This window comes from Necator americanus, chromosome X (genome assembly GCF_031761385.1).
Source record: "Necator americanus strain Aroian chromosome X, whole genome shotgun sequence".
In the NCBI taxonomy this organism is placed as follows: Eukaryota; Metazoa; Nematoda; class Chromadorea; order Rhabditida; family Ancylostomatidae; genus Necator; species Necator americanus.
Window position 1 is genome coordinate 16,842,572 of NC_087376.1, and position 18,494 is coordinate 16,861,065.

The 18,494-nt window shown below is 43.2% G+C and overlaps 4 protein-coding genes across 7 annotated transcripts; all 4 read right to left on the reverse strand.

Moving 5' to 3' along the window:
* Positions 1 to 930: 930 nt before the first annotated feature.
* On the reverse strand, positions 931 to 1,701 carry RB195_023631 (uncharacterized protein; the record flags this gene model as incomplete). Its single annotated transcript, XM_064211130.1, has 1 exon — positions 931 to 1,701. The coding sequence occupies one exon, from the start codon at positions 1,699 to 1,701 to the stop codon at positions 931 to 933; it is 771 nt and encodes a 256-aa protein (XP_064067012.1).
* On the reverse strand, positions 931 to 17,206 carry RB195_023632 (uncharacterized protein; the record flags this gene model as incomplete). Of its 4 annotated transcripts, XM_064211131.1 has the most annotated exons (8): positions 2,885 to 3,406; positions 3,588 to 3,736; positions 6,491 to 6,581; positions 16,488 to 16,572; positions 16,621 to 16,688; positions 16,754 to 16,870; positions 16,929 to 16,948; positions 17,050 to 17,206. In XM_064211131.1, the coding sequence occupies 8 exons, from the start codon at positions 17,204 to 17,206 to the stop codon at positions 2,885 to 2,887; spliced, it is 1,209 nt and encodes a 402-aa protein (XP_064067014.1). The 4 variants fall into 4 exon arrangements, with proteins under 4 accessions (XP_064067011.1, XP_064067014.1, XP_064067015.1 ...); XM_064211132.1 differs by lacking the exons at positions 6,491 to 6,581; positions 16,488 to 16,572; positions 16,621 to 16,688; ... (1 more) ...; positions 16,929 to 16,948; positions 17,050 to 17,206 and adding exons at positions 931 to 1,913; positions 1,979 to 2,706; positions 2,764 to 2,860 and having other exon boundaries at positions 2,947 to 3,406; positions 3,603 to 3,872; XM_064211134.1 differs by lacking the exons at positions 2,885 to 3,406; positions 3,588 to 3,736; positions 16,929 to 16,948; positions 17,050 to 17,206 and adding an exon at positions 6,308 to 6,375 and having other exon boundaries at positions 16,754 to 16,810.
* Positions 1,818 to 2,573, reverse strand: RB195_023633 (uncharacterized protein; the record flags this gene model as incomplete). Its single annotated transcript, XM_064211135.1, has 1 exon — positions 1,818 to 2,573. One exon carries the CDS (start codon positions 2,571 to 2,573, stop codon positions 1,818 to 1,820), a length of 756 nt encoding a protein of 251 aa, XP_064067013.1.
* Positions 11,870 to 12,370, reverse strand: RB195_023634 (uncharacterized protein; the record flags this gene model as incomplete). The annotated part of the gene is made up of 1 exon (XM_064211136.1): positions 11,870 to 12,370. The coding sequence occupies one exon, from the start codon at positions 12,368 to 12,370 to the stop codon at positions 11,870 to 11,872; it is 501 nt and encodes a 166-aa protein (XP_064067017.1).
* Positions 17,207 to 18,494: the final 1,288 nt, after the last annotated feature.

The following is an 18,494-nucleotide window of genomic DNA, read 5'->3' on the forward strand; positions in this document are numbered from 1 at the left end:
GCCGTAATAAAATTTGTTAACAATCTTGGCTGTTGCTAAATTGGACTATCGATAAGTTACAATCTCTATGCCAAGGTTCAAGGAAAGTCGGAATTTCGCACTTCAGAAATAAAGTTTTACTTCTTTAGAAGTAAGACTTTATTTCTGAAGTTAGTAGAAGGAAATACCAACGTCTGTACTCACCAACATGAAACCACTAATGTTCTTGACTCAAGCCTTATGTTCAACAGCTCACACTGTATCATAAAACAGTCTTGTGATATAACATTTGAAGAAGTAAAAGGCTGCTATAATTGCCTTGAAAATCCCAAATTATCGTGAGCTATCCAACTCACGCGCACAATTTTTGATTTTCGCGTTTGATTGCATATTGATCCTTGAAGTTTTATGAAAGATGAAAGATTTACATTATAAGGGTTGTCGCAATCTTTATTGCTTCTGTACGTCTAGCTCACAGGGATACTTTCTACTGCCTTTTAACTCGTATAACTCATTTCTTAACGTTCTTTCGGACCCCTCACTTCACTTCACTTTGCAACCATCAAGCACGCATGCTATGGATTGTTGCTTGACCACCCATATGCTGTATTTCTGCGATCCTATTTTGGTGATATAGTTGGGTCAAAAAGAAATGAAGCTCGGTACAGTCGCGTAAGCAGCTGCGCTCTTTGTGGTGGAGCGTTGCAGTTGAGGTCGTGCGATTCGCGACTCCCACCTTAATCCCAACGGCTACTTCCACCGCGCCACTTCAAGCACAGCCGCTTACACAACTGTACCGAGTTTCATGTCGCTTTGATCCGACTACACTACTTCTACTTCTTTATTTTTTGAATGATAGGAGCTGACTACGCACAAGAAAGGAGCGAGAATCTCAGAATACTCTTCAGGTATTTTCGAGAATACTTACTTAGATACTTAGATGGCCCGTCTTCACTGGACGTACGGGCCCCAGCATCTCTTCCAGTCGTTTCGTTCCCTCGCCATTATCATCCAAGATGTTCTCAAGCTTCGTAGGTGACGTTGACGAGGTCCTTGAGCCGTATCCAGCTGAACTCTCAGCTGGTCCATCCGTGTAGCGAACACGTCACCCCATCTCGTTGGCGGTCTCCCTCGGGGGCGTTTAGCGTCCCTTGGGATCCACTCTAGCGTTCTTTTAGTCCATCTATCGTCGATTCTTCTCATGATGTGACCGGCCCATCTATGTTTTGCTTTCGATACATATTCCGCTGGGTCGCGAAGACGGGACATTCCTCTTAAGTCGGAGCTACGAAGACCGGCTAGGTGTTGTGTGCGCCGGTTAAACTTCAGGAGACATCTCTCAAGGGCTCTGTGGGTGGTAAGTAGCTTCCTAGACGTGGCCGCGGTGTCTGCCCACGTCTCCGCTGCGTAACAGAGCGCTGGAAGGACTGTCGAGTCGAACAGATGGGCACGAAGATCTTGGTCCGTCAGTTGGTCCGTAGCTTCCCTGACGGCTGCGAATGCTGCCCATGCTGCTCTCATTCTTCTACTTAGTTCTTCCTTCAAGTCGTTCTCCATGTTCATTGAACGTCCAAGGTATACGTATGACGGAGTTTCCACGATTTGGGAGCCTTCAAGTTGCACTCGTCCGTCCTCGCAGTATGCGTTCTTCATGAACTGTGTCTTCTTTCTGTTTATTCGTAGTCCTATTCTCTTCCCTGCTTCGTTCAATTCGTTGAGCATCGTTTCTGCTTCATTGGTACTGCTCGAAAAGAGAACGATGTCGTCCGCGAAACGAAGGTTCGAAAGAAATCTTCCATCAACACGTATGCCCCTTTCTTCCCAGGATAGTGATTTCATTATCCATTGCAATGCAGTTGTGAACAGCTTCGGCGATATAGTATCGCCTTGTCGTACCCCTTTCCAATGGGTATGGTGAGAGGGCGGTGGAAAAGCTGTATTCTAGTCGTGCATCGTTCGTAGCAATTGGCTAATGTCCTCACATACGACGCGTCCACACCTTGATCGACCAGCGCTGACAGTATTGCATTCGTTTCTACGCTGTCAAAGGCTTTCTCATAGTCGACGAAGGTTAGAACAAGGAGCAGGCGGTATTCCCGGCAAACCTCTATGACCCTCGACACGGTCTGGATGTGGTCTAAGCAGCTGAACCCCTGGCGGAATCCAGCTTGTTCTTGAGGCTGGGCTTCATCCAGCGTCCTAGATATGCGGGTGAGGATGATCTTGGTGAATACTTTGTATAACACGCTCAGCAAGCATATCGGACGGTAGTTCCGAAGGTCCTCTCGGTCACCTTTCTTATAGATAAGAGCGGTTCGCGAGGTCTTCCACTGGTCTGGGATGCTTTCTTTCTGAAGGTAGGATGTCATGTGCGCTGCTAAGATTGCATGAAGCGGATGGCCACCAGCCCGAAGAAAGTCTGCTGATATAAAATCAGGTCCGGGGGCTGTGCCAGGTTTCATGCTCTTGATAGCGACTCGTACTTCCGAATGGAGAATCCGTGGTGGAGCTTCGCCAGTGGGGATGATCGGGCTTGACATAGGAGTTGATGAACGGAAAAGGTTCGAGTAGAACCTCTTCGTTATGATTTCCATCTCACGACGGTAAGACGTGCGAGTCCCGTCTTCGCTCAGCAAGGTTGCTAGCGGAATATTATATTCGCGGAGATCCCTGCGGCACTTCTTTAAACTCGTTCTTCTTTGTGCTGCTTCTAGAATCTTCTTCTGCCTGTACTTCAAAAGATCCTCCTGCAACGCTTTTCTGCAGCTAGTGTTTGCTACTAACCGCTCAATGTGCGATGCATTCGGATCAAGCCTCAAAGTCCTTCTTTCCAACAATTCCTTGGTGGTCTCGAAATTCGATCCAAGTTTGTCGTGCGCGACTTCGAGGCACGTTCAGCACAGGCTCATAATCCTCTGAGCAGCATCTCGTAGTCCACGTTTGGGTCCTCCTCGATGTGCCAGTCACCTTGGGACAAGGAGTCCTCGAGTACGCAATCGTCGTAGACGACTTCTTTTCTCCTTCGCTGCTGATAGCAGATGTTCTTTTCCATCATGTGGCTAAGACGTATTTTCGCACGAAGGAGACGGTGATCAGAACCACTACAAAAGGATGGTACTACTGAGACGTCAAGTAGACACCACCTCCGGTTGGTGAGTATGTGGTCGATCTCCGCACGAGTCGCGCCATTGGGCGATTCCCATGTCCACCGACGATGATCTTTTTTCATGAAAAGAGAGTTCCCATGAAGGAGGCGAGCGGCGGACAACAGCCCAGCAAGACGATTGCCATTTTCATACCGGTCCCCTAGTTCAAATCTTCCAATCCTGTATTCCTCTTCTGTGGCCTTTCCTAGTTTTGCGTTGAAGTCTCCGACAACGAATTTGTAGAAGGACTTCTCGTTACGGATTACTTCTTTTAGCTCATCCTAAAACGCGTCCAATTCGGATTCTTCAGCTGCTGATGTTGGTAAGTAGGAGTTGATGATACTGATGGGTTTTTTGGTGCAGAGGGCGGAGGCGAAGAATGCCCAGACAAGGTGGCAGGATCTCGTGAGAATCGACGAGATGGACGACAGATGGGTGCACAACAAAACCAACACCGCCTACATTTCGCGACGGAACCTTCTCTCCACGAATGACGAGTGTACCGTCATTGATCTGTCGTACGTCGCTCCTTCTGCACTTGGTCTCTTGCAGAGCAATCACGTGAAATTTGATACGCTCTGCAGCTCCGAGAAGGGCATGCAGGTCGGCGTCTGTGGAAATTGTTCTCGCGTTGTGAGTACACAGTCTGAGACAGTCTCCATGGCGAGTCGTGCGTGTGTCGCCTTGGTCCAGAATCAATGACGTCCTGAGCAACCTGAGATTTGATCGCCTCTCACCGGTCGCCATACCGTCCGACGTCTGAGACGGCAGGGCCCAGTGTGCAGGGTACTGAGGCAGTGAATATGCTGGAGTGGCAAGAAGACTTTTCCCCAAACTAAGCAGCCATGCCACGGCGAGCTTAGCTTTCACCACAGGTCGTCGCCCAACTTATATGGATCAGAGAACCACCTTGCGACATTTTGCCAAGACGGTGGTGAATCTTAGCTAGGCTTCCGATTCCGAGAAGTCGGAATGTCGGATGTGTCGAACTCCTTCTCAGCTTGTGAGACCCTGCCGGAGGACGAACCTCCGCTGTGCATCGCAGTTCGACGCCCAGTGTCACCTCCACGCCACTATGTGGCGGTAAACCGTTGTGGAGGATTTTCGAGAATAGCACTTGCAAAAACAGAATCTTAGCAACAGTTCGTCTACTCACACATCTTTGTCACAAAAGCATGGCTAAAGCAGAACATGAACAATGCTACAAACATAGGGTTGTGGGTGGGTATCGATTAGGAGAAAACTCCTTCCGCCTTTGACAGAGAAGCGATCAAGGTATCACTTTCCTGCATTTCTTCCGTCCATCTGTTTTTTTTTTTTTTTTTTACAACGCCTTGGCAGAAGCAACGAGGTGAAGATGGGGAAGATGATTTTTTTAAACAAAAGTTCAATGTCATAATGCAACAAATCCGAAACGGTAAAAGGAGCTAGATAGGGGAACTTTGCCCGATGTGCTACATCGATTACTGTAGAGCTCTTGACTCGATTTTTATCCTCCATTGGTTTAAGCAGAATTCAAAGTCTAAGTTTCAAACGGTTCTTCGTTCCGGTTTCCTGGACCTTTTCTGAACGATTGAAGGTCAGTGAAGTCTCCATTATTGAGCGTTCGGAACTGGAGACCCCACCACTCTTTTTATATTTTATATGTACAGCATACGTCAGCATATCCTGTGTGTACCGCTTGTGAGTTTGGTTTCCTACAAAATCTCATTAGTTGAATGGACTTGATGGAGTATGAAATCCTTACACATGTTTTGCAAGAATAGGTGTGTATAGTTTACCATATGATGCACGACTTGACAAGTAGTCTGTGCTTTTTTTGGAAGGTTGGCATCGCATTATTGATCCGTTAATTACGGATTCCTTGTTGATGAGTTACAACTGTATCATTATTGCCTCATTAATTGTGCTCCAAAGATCTGCATTTATAAAAGAGACTGCTCATGAATATCGCAGTTATTTTTCATGGTATTCTCTATGTACTAAATTTTTTTTGTCCGACATCTCAAACTATGGCCACTTTGGAGAACTGTAACTTAGAATTGTCCGATTTAATCACCTCGAATAAAATAACGTTCTTGCTGTTATACCATTTTATGACGATACACCACATGTTGTATCACCCGATATCATTCATCCTCCTTTTTTTGTTAGCGGTCGGTATTCGAAAGGGGCGGGATGGCGCAGTTCGTGGAAGATTCGGCTGCAACTGCACGGTCGACGGCTTGAAACTGCCAAACTCCAACCAAGATTTTCATCAATCTAGATTGAAAATTTGATACCGGACCTAGAACCTCAAACTTTGAACTGAAATTAGACGTGTTAGGGGATCTAAAATGGACTGATTAACATCATACATTTTGTCCTCTGTCCTTAATGTTAAAAATTTCTATCAAAGTTCTATGTTTAGGTAGAATGAAAACTATGTTCACTTCTGTTGCTGGATGTAAGCTCAGAACCTCAGAGAACAATATAAGGCGGCACAAAAGTATTAAAGCACGGAAAAGATGCTGCAGTCGTGAGCAGCACATGCAATCGCTCCACAAATTTTTATAGTAATTCAACGTTTCCACGATTCCCGGAGGAACCACTGGTGTTGCGCAAAATGTTTTAAATACTAATAGTACTAATACTACTAAATATCCCCAATAACTTCTTGAACGATTTCAACGTAGAAATCTCCACAAAAAAGTTATTTTCTTTCAGGATTAGGATCATCGTGTGAACTGCTAAAGTTGAATAGCGCTCAACTATACCATATATCATTACGAGTTTTAACACAAATGCTAATGTGAACACAATTCATGTTTAAAAAGAACATTCAAAAACCAAATTTTAGAAAAAGTCTCTAGATTATCTTCAAAAGTATGAAAAGTTTGTAGGTTCAGAGGTACACATACAAATCGTCATCAACGTTTGTGAAAAGCGCAGCATGCAAGCTTCCACTGTATGCAGAGGAAAAATGTCAATATCAATGATATTGATAGCTGTATGAGGGCATTGTACTTATATCTGTTATCGGCACGCCTTCAGTAGTAGATGTGCAGCGAAGAAGTAAAAAAAGACACAATTGAACGTTGTTGGAGGATATCATCTCCAGTCTACGTATATTCGTGGTCAGCATCGTCCACTACCTCGAATAGTTAATTTTCATCTAATTCCATATGTTACAAAGGTGACACTCAATCGTCGCAATGAGCAATGCCTCCTCGCTTTGCCTCGCTCCTCATCACCGCTCGCCACAGCACTGCTGAACATTTTGCTCCGTCTCTTCGTTCTAATTTCATCACAAACTATGGAAGGCAAACAGCATAGCAAGAAGAGCGGGACAGACAAGCCAGCCCTTTAATGTGATGTGCACGAACCTGTCAGCTCCACTAAGGAGGGTAGATGAGCATCGCAAATAGTTTCACAAGAACAGTCTTCTCCTTCCTGATGTGCAAACAATGGGTCTACCTGAAAAAAGGTGCACACTTTCAGACGAGTTATTTCGTACTATACTGTGAAGAACATTGTTTCTTTTTAATCCGTGAGATCGAAGAAAAAGGGAGACCAACTTAGGTTATGAAATTCCCAACAACTAAATCTAAAGATGTTGAACCCAAAACAATGTTAATTGTTGAATCTTAATTTTAAAATAACTCACTTTAACGCATAAAAGGATAAAAGGACAAAGTTTCTGGCGTCAATCAATCCGCTTGGGATGCGCCCCCATGTTCACTTCAATTCAGAATCGTTTGAGGTTCACGAACGTGTAACTGGCCTATGCAATGACTTGCGGTGGCTAGCCGATGTGTCAAGTCAGTGTTTTTATACTCCCAGATAAATCTGGTACCAATTTATCGACACCGGAGGGATGGAAAGCTTGGTGAGCACTAAGGCGGATTCGAACCTCCGATCGATCGTGCAGGAAGCGGAACCTCTAACCACTACACTACACCCGCCCCTGCTTAACGCATACTACTGTAGAATACAAATTTCCACAAAACCTAAAATTTCTTGTTGTAAGTAAGTTAATATCATTCTTCACGCTTACTAAAAAAAAAAAGTGTTGTATACATCTTTTGTATCCTAGTTGATTAGTTAGCACAAACATTAATATCACCTAGAAGTCGGTACAACATATTTTCTTGGACCCGTCAGTAGTAGGAATGGTTTTGCGTTGGCGTTGGGTTGCACCCTAAATATCTAATTCACGCATTTCTGTTGCTCATTTAGCCTACTGCTAGTCTCATAATAGCATTTACTTCATGTGCTCACCAGTTTTTCACCAGAAAACGAATAAATGATAATTTACAATGTTTTCAAAATTATAGCCAAAATAACCGATAATAAAGTTGCATTGCATTGTACAGGCGATAATAAAGCTGCATTGCATTGATGTGAGCTTTTTTCTTCAAGAAAAGAGAACTCTAAAAACTTAGGAGTGCCATTAATTTGTGAAGCACTTATTTTCTCAAGAGAAGCCCTTTACAAGTTAGGAGCTTAAGATAAACTTTTTTCTACATTATTACGTAAAAACTTTTTTCTTGTTTTATGACAGCATCCATTTCGCTGGTTCAGGGATATATTGTCGTGAGTGTTAGCAGAGCTCTAACCAGGAGCTGCAAAAACTTTGTCAGGCTAACGTTTTGATTAACTCACCATCGCCACTCTGGAAGCAAAGAATCAATGAAGTTTATGCGATGAACACTCAGTTACACACAGAAAAATGTCAGAAGCGATAAACGAATAGGCGATGCGCGATGAAAACTGGATCATACAACGCCAGTTGAGACCTCATCGCCACCGCAGGCTAGACTTGCGATAAGGGACTCCATACTATCTTTAGATATGGAGAAGAGCCCAATAAAGCCTAGTCGGGTTGATTTGATTAACGCCATAAACTTTATCCTTTACCCTATTGATACCGTAATCATCCCTCGGCATTGCTCTGTCATAGACTATTTAGTTGCAATTCGAGGTGCAGCGAATGAATACAGTGACCTAGCTGAAGGCAGCGTATCACGATTTTGACGTGGCGCCGAACCCACAGTGAATACGTAGGTTGTAAATTGTAGGACCGCTCATCTTTTCTTAATCGTCGCAAAAACGGCGCGGAAGACCCCTTTCCTAACGGCGATTTCAGTTTTAGCGCACCACCCTTGTACATGCGTCTCGTCGAATGAGCGGTCGAAGTTAATGAGATTTCTTAACCAGCCCATTCTAATAAAACCAATGAATAGCCTTGCTGGCACAACCCATCGCTGCAGTTCGCGATGGTCCCATTTCGGTTCCTGCTGCCTTCACTGCGCCGCTTCGAGCGCGTACGCAAATGCACCACAACTACACTCGTGATTCATGTCGTTTTGACACGACTATATACGTACTACTGGGGCATGACTATGTCCAGTACGTAACTAAATCAAACGTATAGGCGGGTCACAACCACATGAAGGATGGTGCAGTTGCGTAAGCGGATGCGCTCGAAGCGGCCTGGTAGAGACAGTGGTTGGAACCGAGTTGGGACCATCGAGAATTGCAGCAGTGAACGGTGTTAGCAGGAGTTCTCACTCGATCCTAACCGCTACTCTCCACCGCACCGCTTTAAGCCTAATCGCTTACGCAGCTGCACCCTGCTTCTTGTCGTCCTGACTCTAAGCCTCAAGCCTTGCACTCTGGACGCTATTTTACGCCAGTGACTCAATGACATCATGCCGACGGAAGAACTACTGCAACTATTGTCTTCCAAAGGTTCTCGTTTCTACATCATCTAATTTTTATTTTGGAACGTTTTCAATTTTCAGCCTCATTTATGTTTTCTTATGTTGTTTTTTTCTTGTACAAATCTTCTACGTTCTTTCTTCATTCTTAGCATTCCAATTTCTACGTTTTTTTCCACTTGCTACGTTGTTACCTTTTCGTTCTTTGAACCTTTCTGGAAGTCAACTACTCTATACTACTCTACTTAATTGCAATACACACGGCATATGACCTCAGTGACGTGGTGATGGATGCGCATGGATTAGTGCTCACAGTTAGCCTAAGATATGCCTGCTCTGGCTCTCTCCCACAGCCTTCTACAGGCACTTATTCGGCTGCGGGTATCGCCTTGACTCCCGTTGTTCTTGGAACTGGTCGAGCGGGCGCCAATAATAATTCCATTTGTCTTGATAGCGTGTCAGAGTCGCCGAGTGGTTCCTCCTTTCGTGTGGGACACGAAGAGCATCATATTTTTCTTTGAAGGACTTCGTGAGAAATCTGATCATCGGGTCGGCGGTCTTCCTGTAGTGCGCTTAATATCGCGGGGAACCCAGTCGCTCACGGCTCTGGTCCAACGGTTGTCATTAAAGCGGATCACGTGTCCGGCCCACCTTATTTTACTTTCCTTGGCAAACGCGGCGGCGTCTCTAATCTTCGATCGCTGACGTACGAGAGAACTTCGAATCCCGTCTTTCACTTGCGTGAAGCTGGGATACTCCTAGCATCACTCTCTCAATTGCGCGTTCAATGACGCTCACCGCATTTTCTTCCTGCTTGCGAAATGCCCAGGTTTCTGAAGCATAGGTCAAAGCAGGAAGCACGGTGGTATTAATGAGGTGATCACGGAGCCGGGTGTTCTTGGTAATCCATTTATGGAAATACAAAATATGGCTCAAAAAATGTCCAACTAATCAGTGTTATACTATATTCCGTTAATTTTTTCGTTTTCTAGGCATTTTTCTGCATGTGTAACTGGCATCCAACGCCTTAAGTGGCGCGACAAATGCTTCACAGACATGAATTGTACCTAAAGGCGTATCCCGAAGATACAGAAGTGTTTGTTTGATGTTCATATACCTTACCGGTCATGTTGATTTCATGCAGTGAACAGATGGACATGAAGCGACAGAAAGCTGGAGAAAGTAGAAAAGAGCTTGAAGAATTATTTAGGGTTTTACTGGATAAAATGTTCAGGCAAGTATTGCAATATTTGACATGCGTTGTACATGCACATGCTCTCTGTACTAAATTTAATAATGCATTGGTTTAGATAGTTTTTCTTTTCAATTACATAATTTTCAAAGTTTGTTTGCCGTAAGCACCGTTAAGGGATGATGTAGTGTAGCGAGTAGAGGTTCCGCTTCCTGCACAATCGATCAAAATTAAGTAGTGGCAATTTAGTAGTGGCATTTTTTCTGAAATTTGATTTGTGTACATCCAACAACGTCTTCCTGCTCTTTTTAATTTTGAATGAAGGCGGAAAATTTCATGGTTAACAGTTACCACAGAATGATGATTAACGTAAAATGAAGAAAGAAATTATCATACTGATAAGGATAGCGTTCCATATTAGATCATGTTGGCTACTGTTTAAGCAGCCGTTTGCGAGCGTGTTTTCTCTTTCTGAAAAGGCATGTTACCAACTTCAGCCAAACGTGCTAGAAAATTTTATACGCGGAGGAGTCATAGAGGAGCACAACAACACGTGCAGAAGCCAAGGATATGAAACGGATGCAACGTCTCACTTGCCTCTTGCAACGTGCACATGAAGGTATTGTGCGATACTACGGCACCACGGTACAGCAATTCCGCACCGTTCAGCCCGTCTCACCATATTTCACCGCACTCCCACGCTGGCGCACCAAATCCACGCGATAGGACCCGTCACACCCTATTTTATTGTTTTGTGGCGTAGTCGCTCCAATTCGACACCATGAAACCCGTCACACTCCATTTTATTTGATTTATGATTTATGATTTTGTGGCTTTCAGACGTCGGCGCACCAATTCGACGCCGTAGGATTCATCTTATTCCATTTTACAGCTTTCTTGCGCCGAGACACCAATCCGACACTGTAGGACTCGTCGCACCCCACTTTATAGCTTTCTGGTGCCAGCGCACTAACTCGACGACGTGGTATCCGTCTCTCCTTCCCTTTCCGGTATTCCGTTTCACATACACATACAGACACATACACGTGACAGAATAAGACCGTTATTGCATAGCATGATCATGATCATTTGATTTGGATTATGAAAAAATAAGGGCGTGTTTAGGTTTTTGATTCCTTGCAGATTTTTTTGATCCCATACATAATTGGAAGAGCAGTAGAACACGCCCATAACATTTCAACGTAAGCTTCAAAATCTATATTCTAGTCGATAGCTGAACGAGTTAACTTCGAAGTTGATAACTATAACAAAAATCAGGGCAACGAAGATACTAACAAGAAATAGTGTTGTAGACGGAAAAACTCAATTCTTCGCTGACTGTTAGATGAGTATCAGATAGCTAACAAAGCTATGTTCAGCTTTGATGCCTTAGATAGCTTGAAATTCGCACCACCTTATGAGCTGACTCATATCTGTGTGGGTGTCAATAGTACCTCAGGCTGCCATTGGTTCTTCATTGATCTTCAATCTGGGCAGAGCGTGGTATTTCTATGAACAAGCTAAATTTTGCCTTGGTCAATGAACTACTGACTAAGTTCTCATTATCAGAAGAGTTATAGAAATGTGGCAGTGGTATTCGAAGCTTATGCAGTTCCTATCTTGCCCCTTCTGGGGCGCCAGTAATTCTTCCATTTGCCCCGCTCGCGTGCCAGAGTAGCCCAGTGGTTCCTCCTTTCGCGTGAGACACGAAGAGCATCGTATTTTTCTTTCAAGGACTTTCTGAAGAAGTCTGACCATCTGGTCGGCGGTCTTTATGCGCTTAATATCGCGGGGAACCCAGTCGCTCACGTCTCTGCTCCAGCGGCTGCGCAGTGACCTTCTGGCCCACCTTATTTTACTTTCCTTGGCGAACGCGGCCGGGTCTCTAATTTTCGATCACTGACGTAGGAGAAAACTTCGAATCCAGCCCCTCTCTTGCGTGAAGCGGATACTCCTAGCATCACTCTCTCAATTGCGCATTCAATTACGCTCACCGCATTTTCTTCCTGCTTGCGAAATGCCCACGTTTCTGAATCATAGGTCAAGGCGGAAAGTACGGTAGTGTTGAAGAGATGAGCACGGAGCCAGGTTTTCTTGATATTCTTCACTACATCCTCGATGCTCTTATACTCTCCCCAAGCCGCTCGTTTCCTCCTGCCCAGCTCGGGGATCAGGTCGTTCTTCATGTTTATTTTTCGACCCAGATAAACGTAGCTGGTGCACTCGGATATGTTTGTTCCGTTCAGCGTGAATGGCACATTCGAGACCCATCTGTTACGCATGAACATCATCTTTTGCAGATTAAGCTGAAGACCGATGCATCCACATGTTTCGTCGAATTCGGTCAGCATTCGTTCCGCTTGGCTGCTAGGTGTTATCAGAACGATGTTGTCAGCAAGTGGTGTAGCTGCCCACCATCACCCTTCTCTCCCATGTCGTCCCATTCCAGCTTTCGCAATGCGTTCTCGAGAGTGGCTGTGAATATTTTGGGTGAGATTGTATCACCCTGTCCGACCCCTCTCTTTACGTCGATGATGATATTCTTGTAGAATGGCGAAATTCCGGTTGTGAAGTTGCTGCACAACTCTCGAAGTACCTTTATGTACTGAGCAGGGACGCCTTGGTTGTCCAAGACCTCCATGACGGCTCCCGTCTCAAGTGAGTCAAAGCCCTTCTTTAAGTCCACAAAGGTGAAATATGACGGCATTTTGTACTCTGGCGATACCTCGATGAGTTTCGAAACTTTGTAAATGTGTTTAATCGCGCTGAGTTCTTTTCGAAACCCTGCTTGCTCGTACGGCTGTCCTTCATCCAAAACTTTTTCAGTCCTAATAAAGATTACTCTTGTAAAGAGCTTGTAGATGACGGACAGATTGGGCGATAAATGCCGATGTCATGTGGATCTCCCTTTTTATACAGCAACACGGTCTCGCTGGTCTTCCACTGTTAGGGGACCTTGCATTCCAACAGATAAGGAGTGAACAGTCTCGCCAGGGTGTTGATGAGAACTGACGGAAGATTCTTCAGATGTTCAGATTTTGCCCTGCCGGTGGACCCGTCGCACTCCATTTTATAGATATCAGGCGCCGGCGCACCAATTTGACTATGTTGGCCCCGTCACACCCCATTTTACAGCTTTTTGGCGTCAGCGCACCAATTCGACGCCGGTGAACCCGTCGCACCCCCTTTTCGAATTTCGTGACACACAAATGTGACAGAATAAGCACGTTATTTTATCATCATTATACATAGTATAGTCAAAATGACATGAAGCACGTACGCAGTTGCGTACGCTACTTCTCTCGAAGCGCTTCGGTGGTGGCGTAGCGGCTACGAGCAGTGTGAAACCCTCGCTGACACCACCCATGCAGTCTGCCACGATCTCAACTCGGTTCCAACTGCTGTCTACACCGAGCCGTTTCGAGCGCGTACGTAAATGCACCGCAACAACATTAATGTCGTTTTGACCAGACTATAAATACAATAAATAGTATTGAACTATTTTATTTATTACAGTTTGTTTGTTTCATTATTAACTAATACGTTAATTACAATTTGTTACATTTTGTTTTGAAAACGTATAACGTGTTGACAATGTAACAATGGGACCTCGTAGGTTCGACACCCGGCAGAGTCAAATTTTTGCAAAAGAGTTAGAAATTTGAAACCACTTCTAAATAATTGAAGAATTTTACTCAGTTTACAGCAGTTCAAAAGTGGATTTAATAGAGTTTAGTGATCAAAAAACCTCAGATTGTGTGCACATTGTTAGCAGGAGGAGATCGAGAATAACTCTGTCATAAGAGGACCGAAAGACACATTTCAGATAGTTTTTCTGAGGAGAAGGTTTGCCCTATAGAACCGTCTTATCGCTGTTTTTTTTTCGCATCTCCTAATGTCTTTGAAATTTTGATGGGACGAAATTTAAAATTTTCCGACTTTTTTTGGACTTTAACATCTCAATTTAGAGAGAACCAGGAAGTCCGGAAAGCGCGTGAGGATTTTCTTAGTCCTTCTATCCAAATATCGGTGATTTCTCAAAACGCCGCCCCATTTTCCTAGGATGGGAAAACTTGACAAAATCCCAATTTTTGCTCGCGCGTCGAAAATTGCATGATCTTGAACGAAATCCAGTAAGCCAGAGTTAAGCCGGAGTAGCTTAGAGGGAAGCTAATTATCTTCCAGTATGTCATAGCCGAAGATGTTCTCTATCAGAAGCTGCATCACTCGATTTTTAAGATCTCGCTGTACTTTAAATTTTTGATGGGACACCAAGATGGGAAAAATGCCATTTTTCCATCTCTGTTCCATCAAAATTCCAAAAAAACTAGAAGGTATGAAAAACAGCGATATGACTGTTTTTAGGGCAAATTTTCTTCTCCGAAAAACTATCTAAAATTTCTCAATTGTTCCTCCTGTGACGAAGTTATCCGCGATCTTCCACACGTAAAAATGTGCACAAAATCTAAGCTTTTTTGGTCATTAAATTCCATTTAATCACATCTAAACAGCTAAAGACTACGTATAATTCATCTTTTAGAAGTAGTTCCAAGTTTCTAACTGCTTTGCAAAAATGTGACTCAGCGGGGCATCGAACCTGCGTCGTCCCCTTGCCAAAATATTGGGAACAAAATGTTGATTTTCTCGTGCTTTTTTTTCGATGTTCTTCTGTACTTTGACCAATGCTCCTGACTCCTCTTTTTTCGTCTTATCATGTCCTCTAATCAGTATTTAGAGATATTTCATAGATTTTAGAATAAAAAATAGAATAGAATAAAAATTAAACTGTTTCGATAGCAATATTTCAAAAGCATTTCAGTAATTTGTTTCTTCTACTAATTGGTATTTCTTCGCTTATGCCATCTACCGATTTTCTCATTTTCCATTTGTTCCCCAGTTAGTTTTTCTTTTTTAAACACATAAAATTTCCAATATATCGAAGTGGCAGCAACCGAGAACTGTCGCAGGAACGTTGTAGGAGCAGAAGCAATGAGAGGGGGAGGGGTGTAATCGAAAGGGTATTGTCCCTTCATCACACTTCAGCCTGGTCAACTAACATATATGCGACAACATCATATTTCATGTAGCATTGTATTACTGAAAATTATTTGAGGAAGTGGAGTATTGGTAGTATTAATGCAATAATGTGAAGGAAACCGATTTCGAGGTCTCGGGTTTTGACTGCACGTTTGATCCTGCCTATGGTTCGAGAACAAAAATAAAGTTTTAATTTTTTTCTTGCAAGCGCTAGAAAGAATTCGGCGCAGTTCAAAATGCTGAAACAAAAATCGAAGTGAACTTTTTATATCATGTGACACATCCAATCTTGTAGCAATCTAATGTCGCGGATGCATTCCGTCGTTGCACTAGTGAACCTAAGTTATTAACTGTGTCGTTTTAAAGAAAGCTTTGAATCCAAAGCGAAATTCGGGAACAGCTGCGAAGGTGTAACATGACCACATGTGACAAAGAACTTCAGACGGACACTTAAAGAAAAAAGGATAAAGTGTCTGGCATTAATCGATCCCCTGGGGCCCGCCACCGCGTTCACTTCAATTCAGAATCGTTTGAGGTTCACGAACGCGTAACTAGCCTGTATAATGACTTGCGGGAGCTACCCAATGTATCAAGTCAGTGTTTTTATCCTTCCAAACAAGTTTGGTACTAATTTATCGACCCTGGAGGGACGGAAGGCTTGGTTGGCGCTAGGACGGAATCGAACCTCCGAGTGATCATGCTGCAGCTACAGCGGCACTTCTTACCGATACTTCGCTACACTACACGCTACAGTTTGCTATCTCAAAAGCGATAATGTGCCCATATTTCCTTCTTTTTTTCTCATCTACATCATGTCGCCATTCTTAAACTAAATCGGATTAGAATATGCATGATGATGTCTAGCTGACAAAAGTGCTGACACTTTTGACGGCGTTATCTGAAAAGGAAAATTCCGTTTATGATGACTAAAGGGAGCTTTACTTGCGAACGTCTACCAAGCTCACTTCAAAATCAGATGTGAAACACGTAGTAGCCTATGCAAATTGAGTTTATATTTCACAGAAATAAGCATTGAAAAAAGAGGACAACAACATATAGAGGTCCTTGAAGCGTGCAACTAAGTAGCTTACGTCTTTGAGTTATGGTGCAATCAGTTGTGTGCTACGTCAAAGCGACTACGTTAACCAGCACCCGGGATTTTCGCTGAAGACCAGACCTCGCGATATAAACAACTGCCAGCAACTTGCTTTCGTTCCTTCCTTCTACAACCGAAAGCAGTTCTAGTTTCGACCACTTCTCACACCACCACGGGCTAGATACATGATAACGATTGCTGTTCGTTTTTCAGAAGCGCAAATTTATGCTTCTCGGTTTAACAACATGGGTAAAAATTACTAAGCATAAAAGACAATAAAAGAAAGGATTCACAGGAACAGTCCAGATCCATTTTGAAAGAGAGAAATGTCTTACAATGATATGAAGAATTTCCGAAATTTCTCTGAGTAGAACTTGTCTTCTCGCTCTTGTGACTTGTACATATACATGAACTGATTTTCTAAAAATTATGATACGTGGATGCACTAAAAATCAAGACATCGCATACCTCCTAACGTTCAGAAGAGAGACATCTTTCTCACACTTCACATGCAGAGTCAAGAGTTCGCCTCGAAACTGGAACTGAACGTCTTGTTAAACATGTACTCATGCCTATTAAACCAAGAAACATATTTCATCACCTTTTGTTGATCTGCGTTCATAACAGAAAGACGCTTCTTAGTGCAAATCCTTCTCATGTGTTCTATCATTTTATGCCGTCGAGCTATTTTGAATTCAAGATTTTGTATTTGATGAGCCTAGATGATGAACTTACGAAATATGAAAATCTGAATGAAATACAAATCTTGCGTTTACTTCTTGCTGGAAGTCGTTAACTAGATTCAGAAAAAAAAAACCTACTATGATGAAATATTAGACTCGCGAAAAGGGGATAATTAGCGGTAACCTTTTTGTAACGCCACTCACTTCGGCGTACCTAAAGTGGCCTCTACATCAGCTAGGGCCCCGTAAAGGTCTAGGCGCATTTCGGCACTATCCAGTTTAGACACTATCCCCAAACCGGGACTGCATGCGACATTCGCATTGGTAAGGAAAGCAGAAAACAGAATGGAAAGCAGCAGACTTAGGTCCATAAGGAATCATCCTGATAGCTATTTTCAACTCCTGTTGTTTGCGTAACGCTCGCTAACAGGATTTGTTCCTAGTATTTTTGGAATTTTCTTTTTCTTCGCTACAACTTATTTCCATGAATTAGGAAAGGACTTTGTGATTATCAAAAGAAGATTCACTTTCTTTTAATAGTCTAACTTCTTGTCACATTTTCTCTTCATTTTCTAGCAATCCAGCCATTTACCTCTACTCCACACGCAGAACCGATATGGGTAGTAGCCTTTGGGATGCCGTTTTTCTAGAATCATTATATCTGCGAAATAATCTTATATGTATTGCGCATGCAAGTCTTCGAGAGTTATTAAGAATCAGATGTCAACAAAAATAAACTGTACGACAGCAAGGAACATTAAAATAACAAAATCGGAGACGGAAACATCTAGTTGGTGTTTTCGGTCATCAACTTCCTATATGTACCGTTGGGTTTTTTTCTGAAAAAAGCAAACTTTCAGCGATGAAGAATATGTAAAGAATGAAAAAAGAAAGAGAGAAGAAAGAACAGTTCCATTCTTTATTCCAAGTCACTTTTATATATTCCTTCTTCGCTGCGGTGTACAAAAGGTTTTTGAATCAACATTTGTTCGTTGTTCGCTTCAAACTGTGAGACGTATGAGCACTTGAATACGCGGAGTGCGCCTGACGGCGTTCAAGAGCAATGATGAGCCCGTAGTATCTACGCTGTCAGGAGTCGCACATAGAAATTGTCGACGCTTGTGACCTCTCTGGATACGTGGCAGTTAATAAACAGTTACCTCGTGTGTGCCCCCTGGAAAATACTTTGCTACCTGGCTAACTCCCATTCCCAAACTGAATTTGCAGCAAATCTGACACACAGAGCAATGTAGGTCTGGGTAATACTTGAAAGCAGCAAAATTTGACGGGAAAAATTAAAATGACTAAGTCATTCATTGTTTAAAAAGGAGTAGTAGTTTCGCTCTCCGATCTTTCGATCGTGCTCTCCCTTCACTCAATTCTTCACAGGTTTTACGTCGTAAGGAGTTTGAACATGCATGATGTCCAATCCAACAACTAGCAAGGTGTCACCGCCAGAATAAAGATGAAAACACAGAAAAGGAAAAAAAACTTTATGGACATAAAGCACGCTTAAACGTGATCCCATGATTACTTCGGAAGAATTTAGTTATTCTCCAATTCCCCAGACCTCCACTAAATGTAGTCCTGTTTAACAGACGAGGGCCGTCAACGATAGATAATTAGCTCTGAAACAAATAGAACGGGGAAAGGCTACAG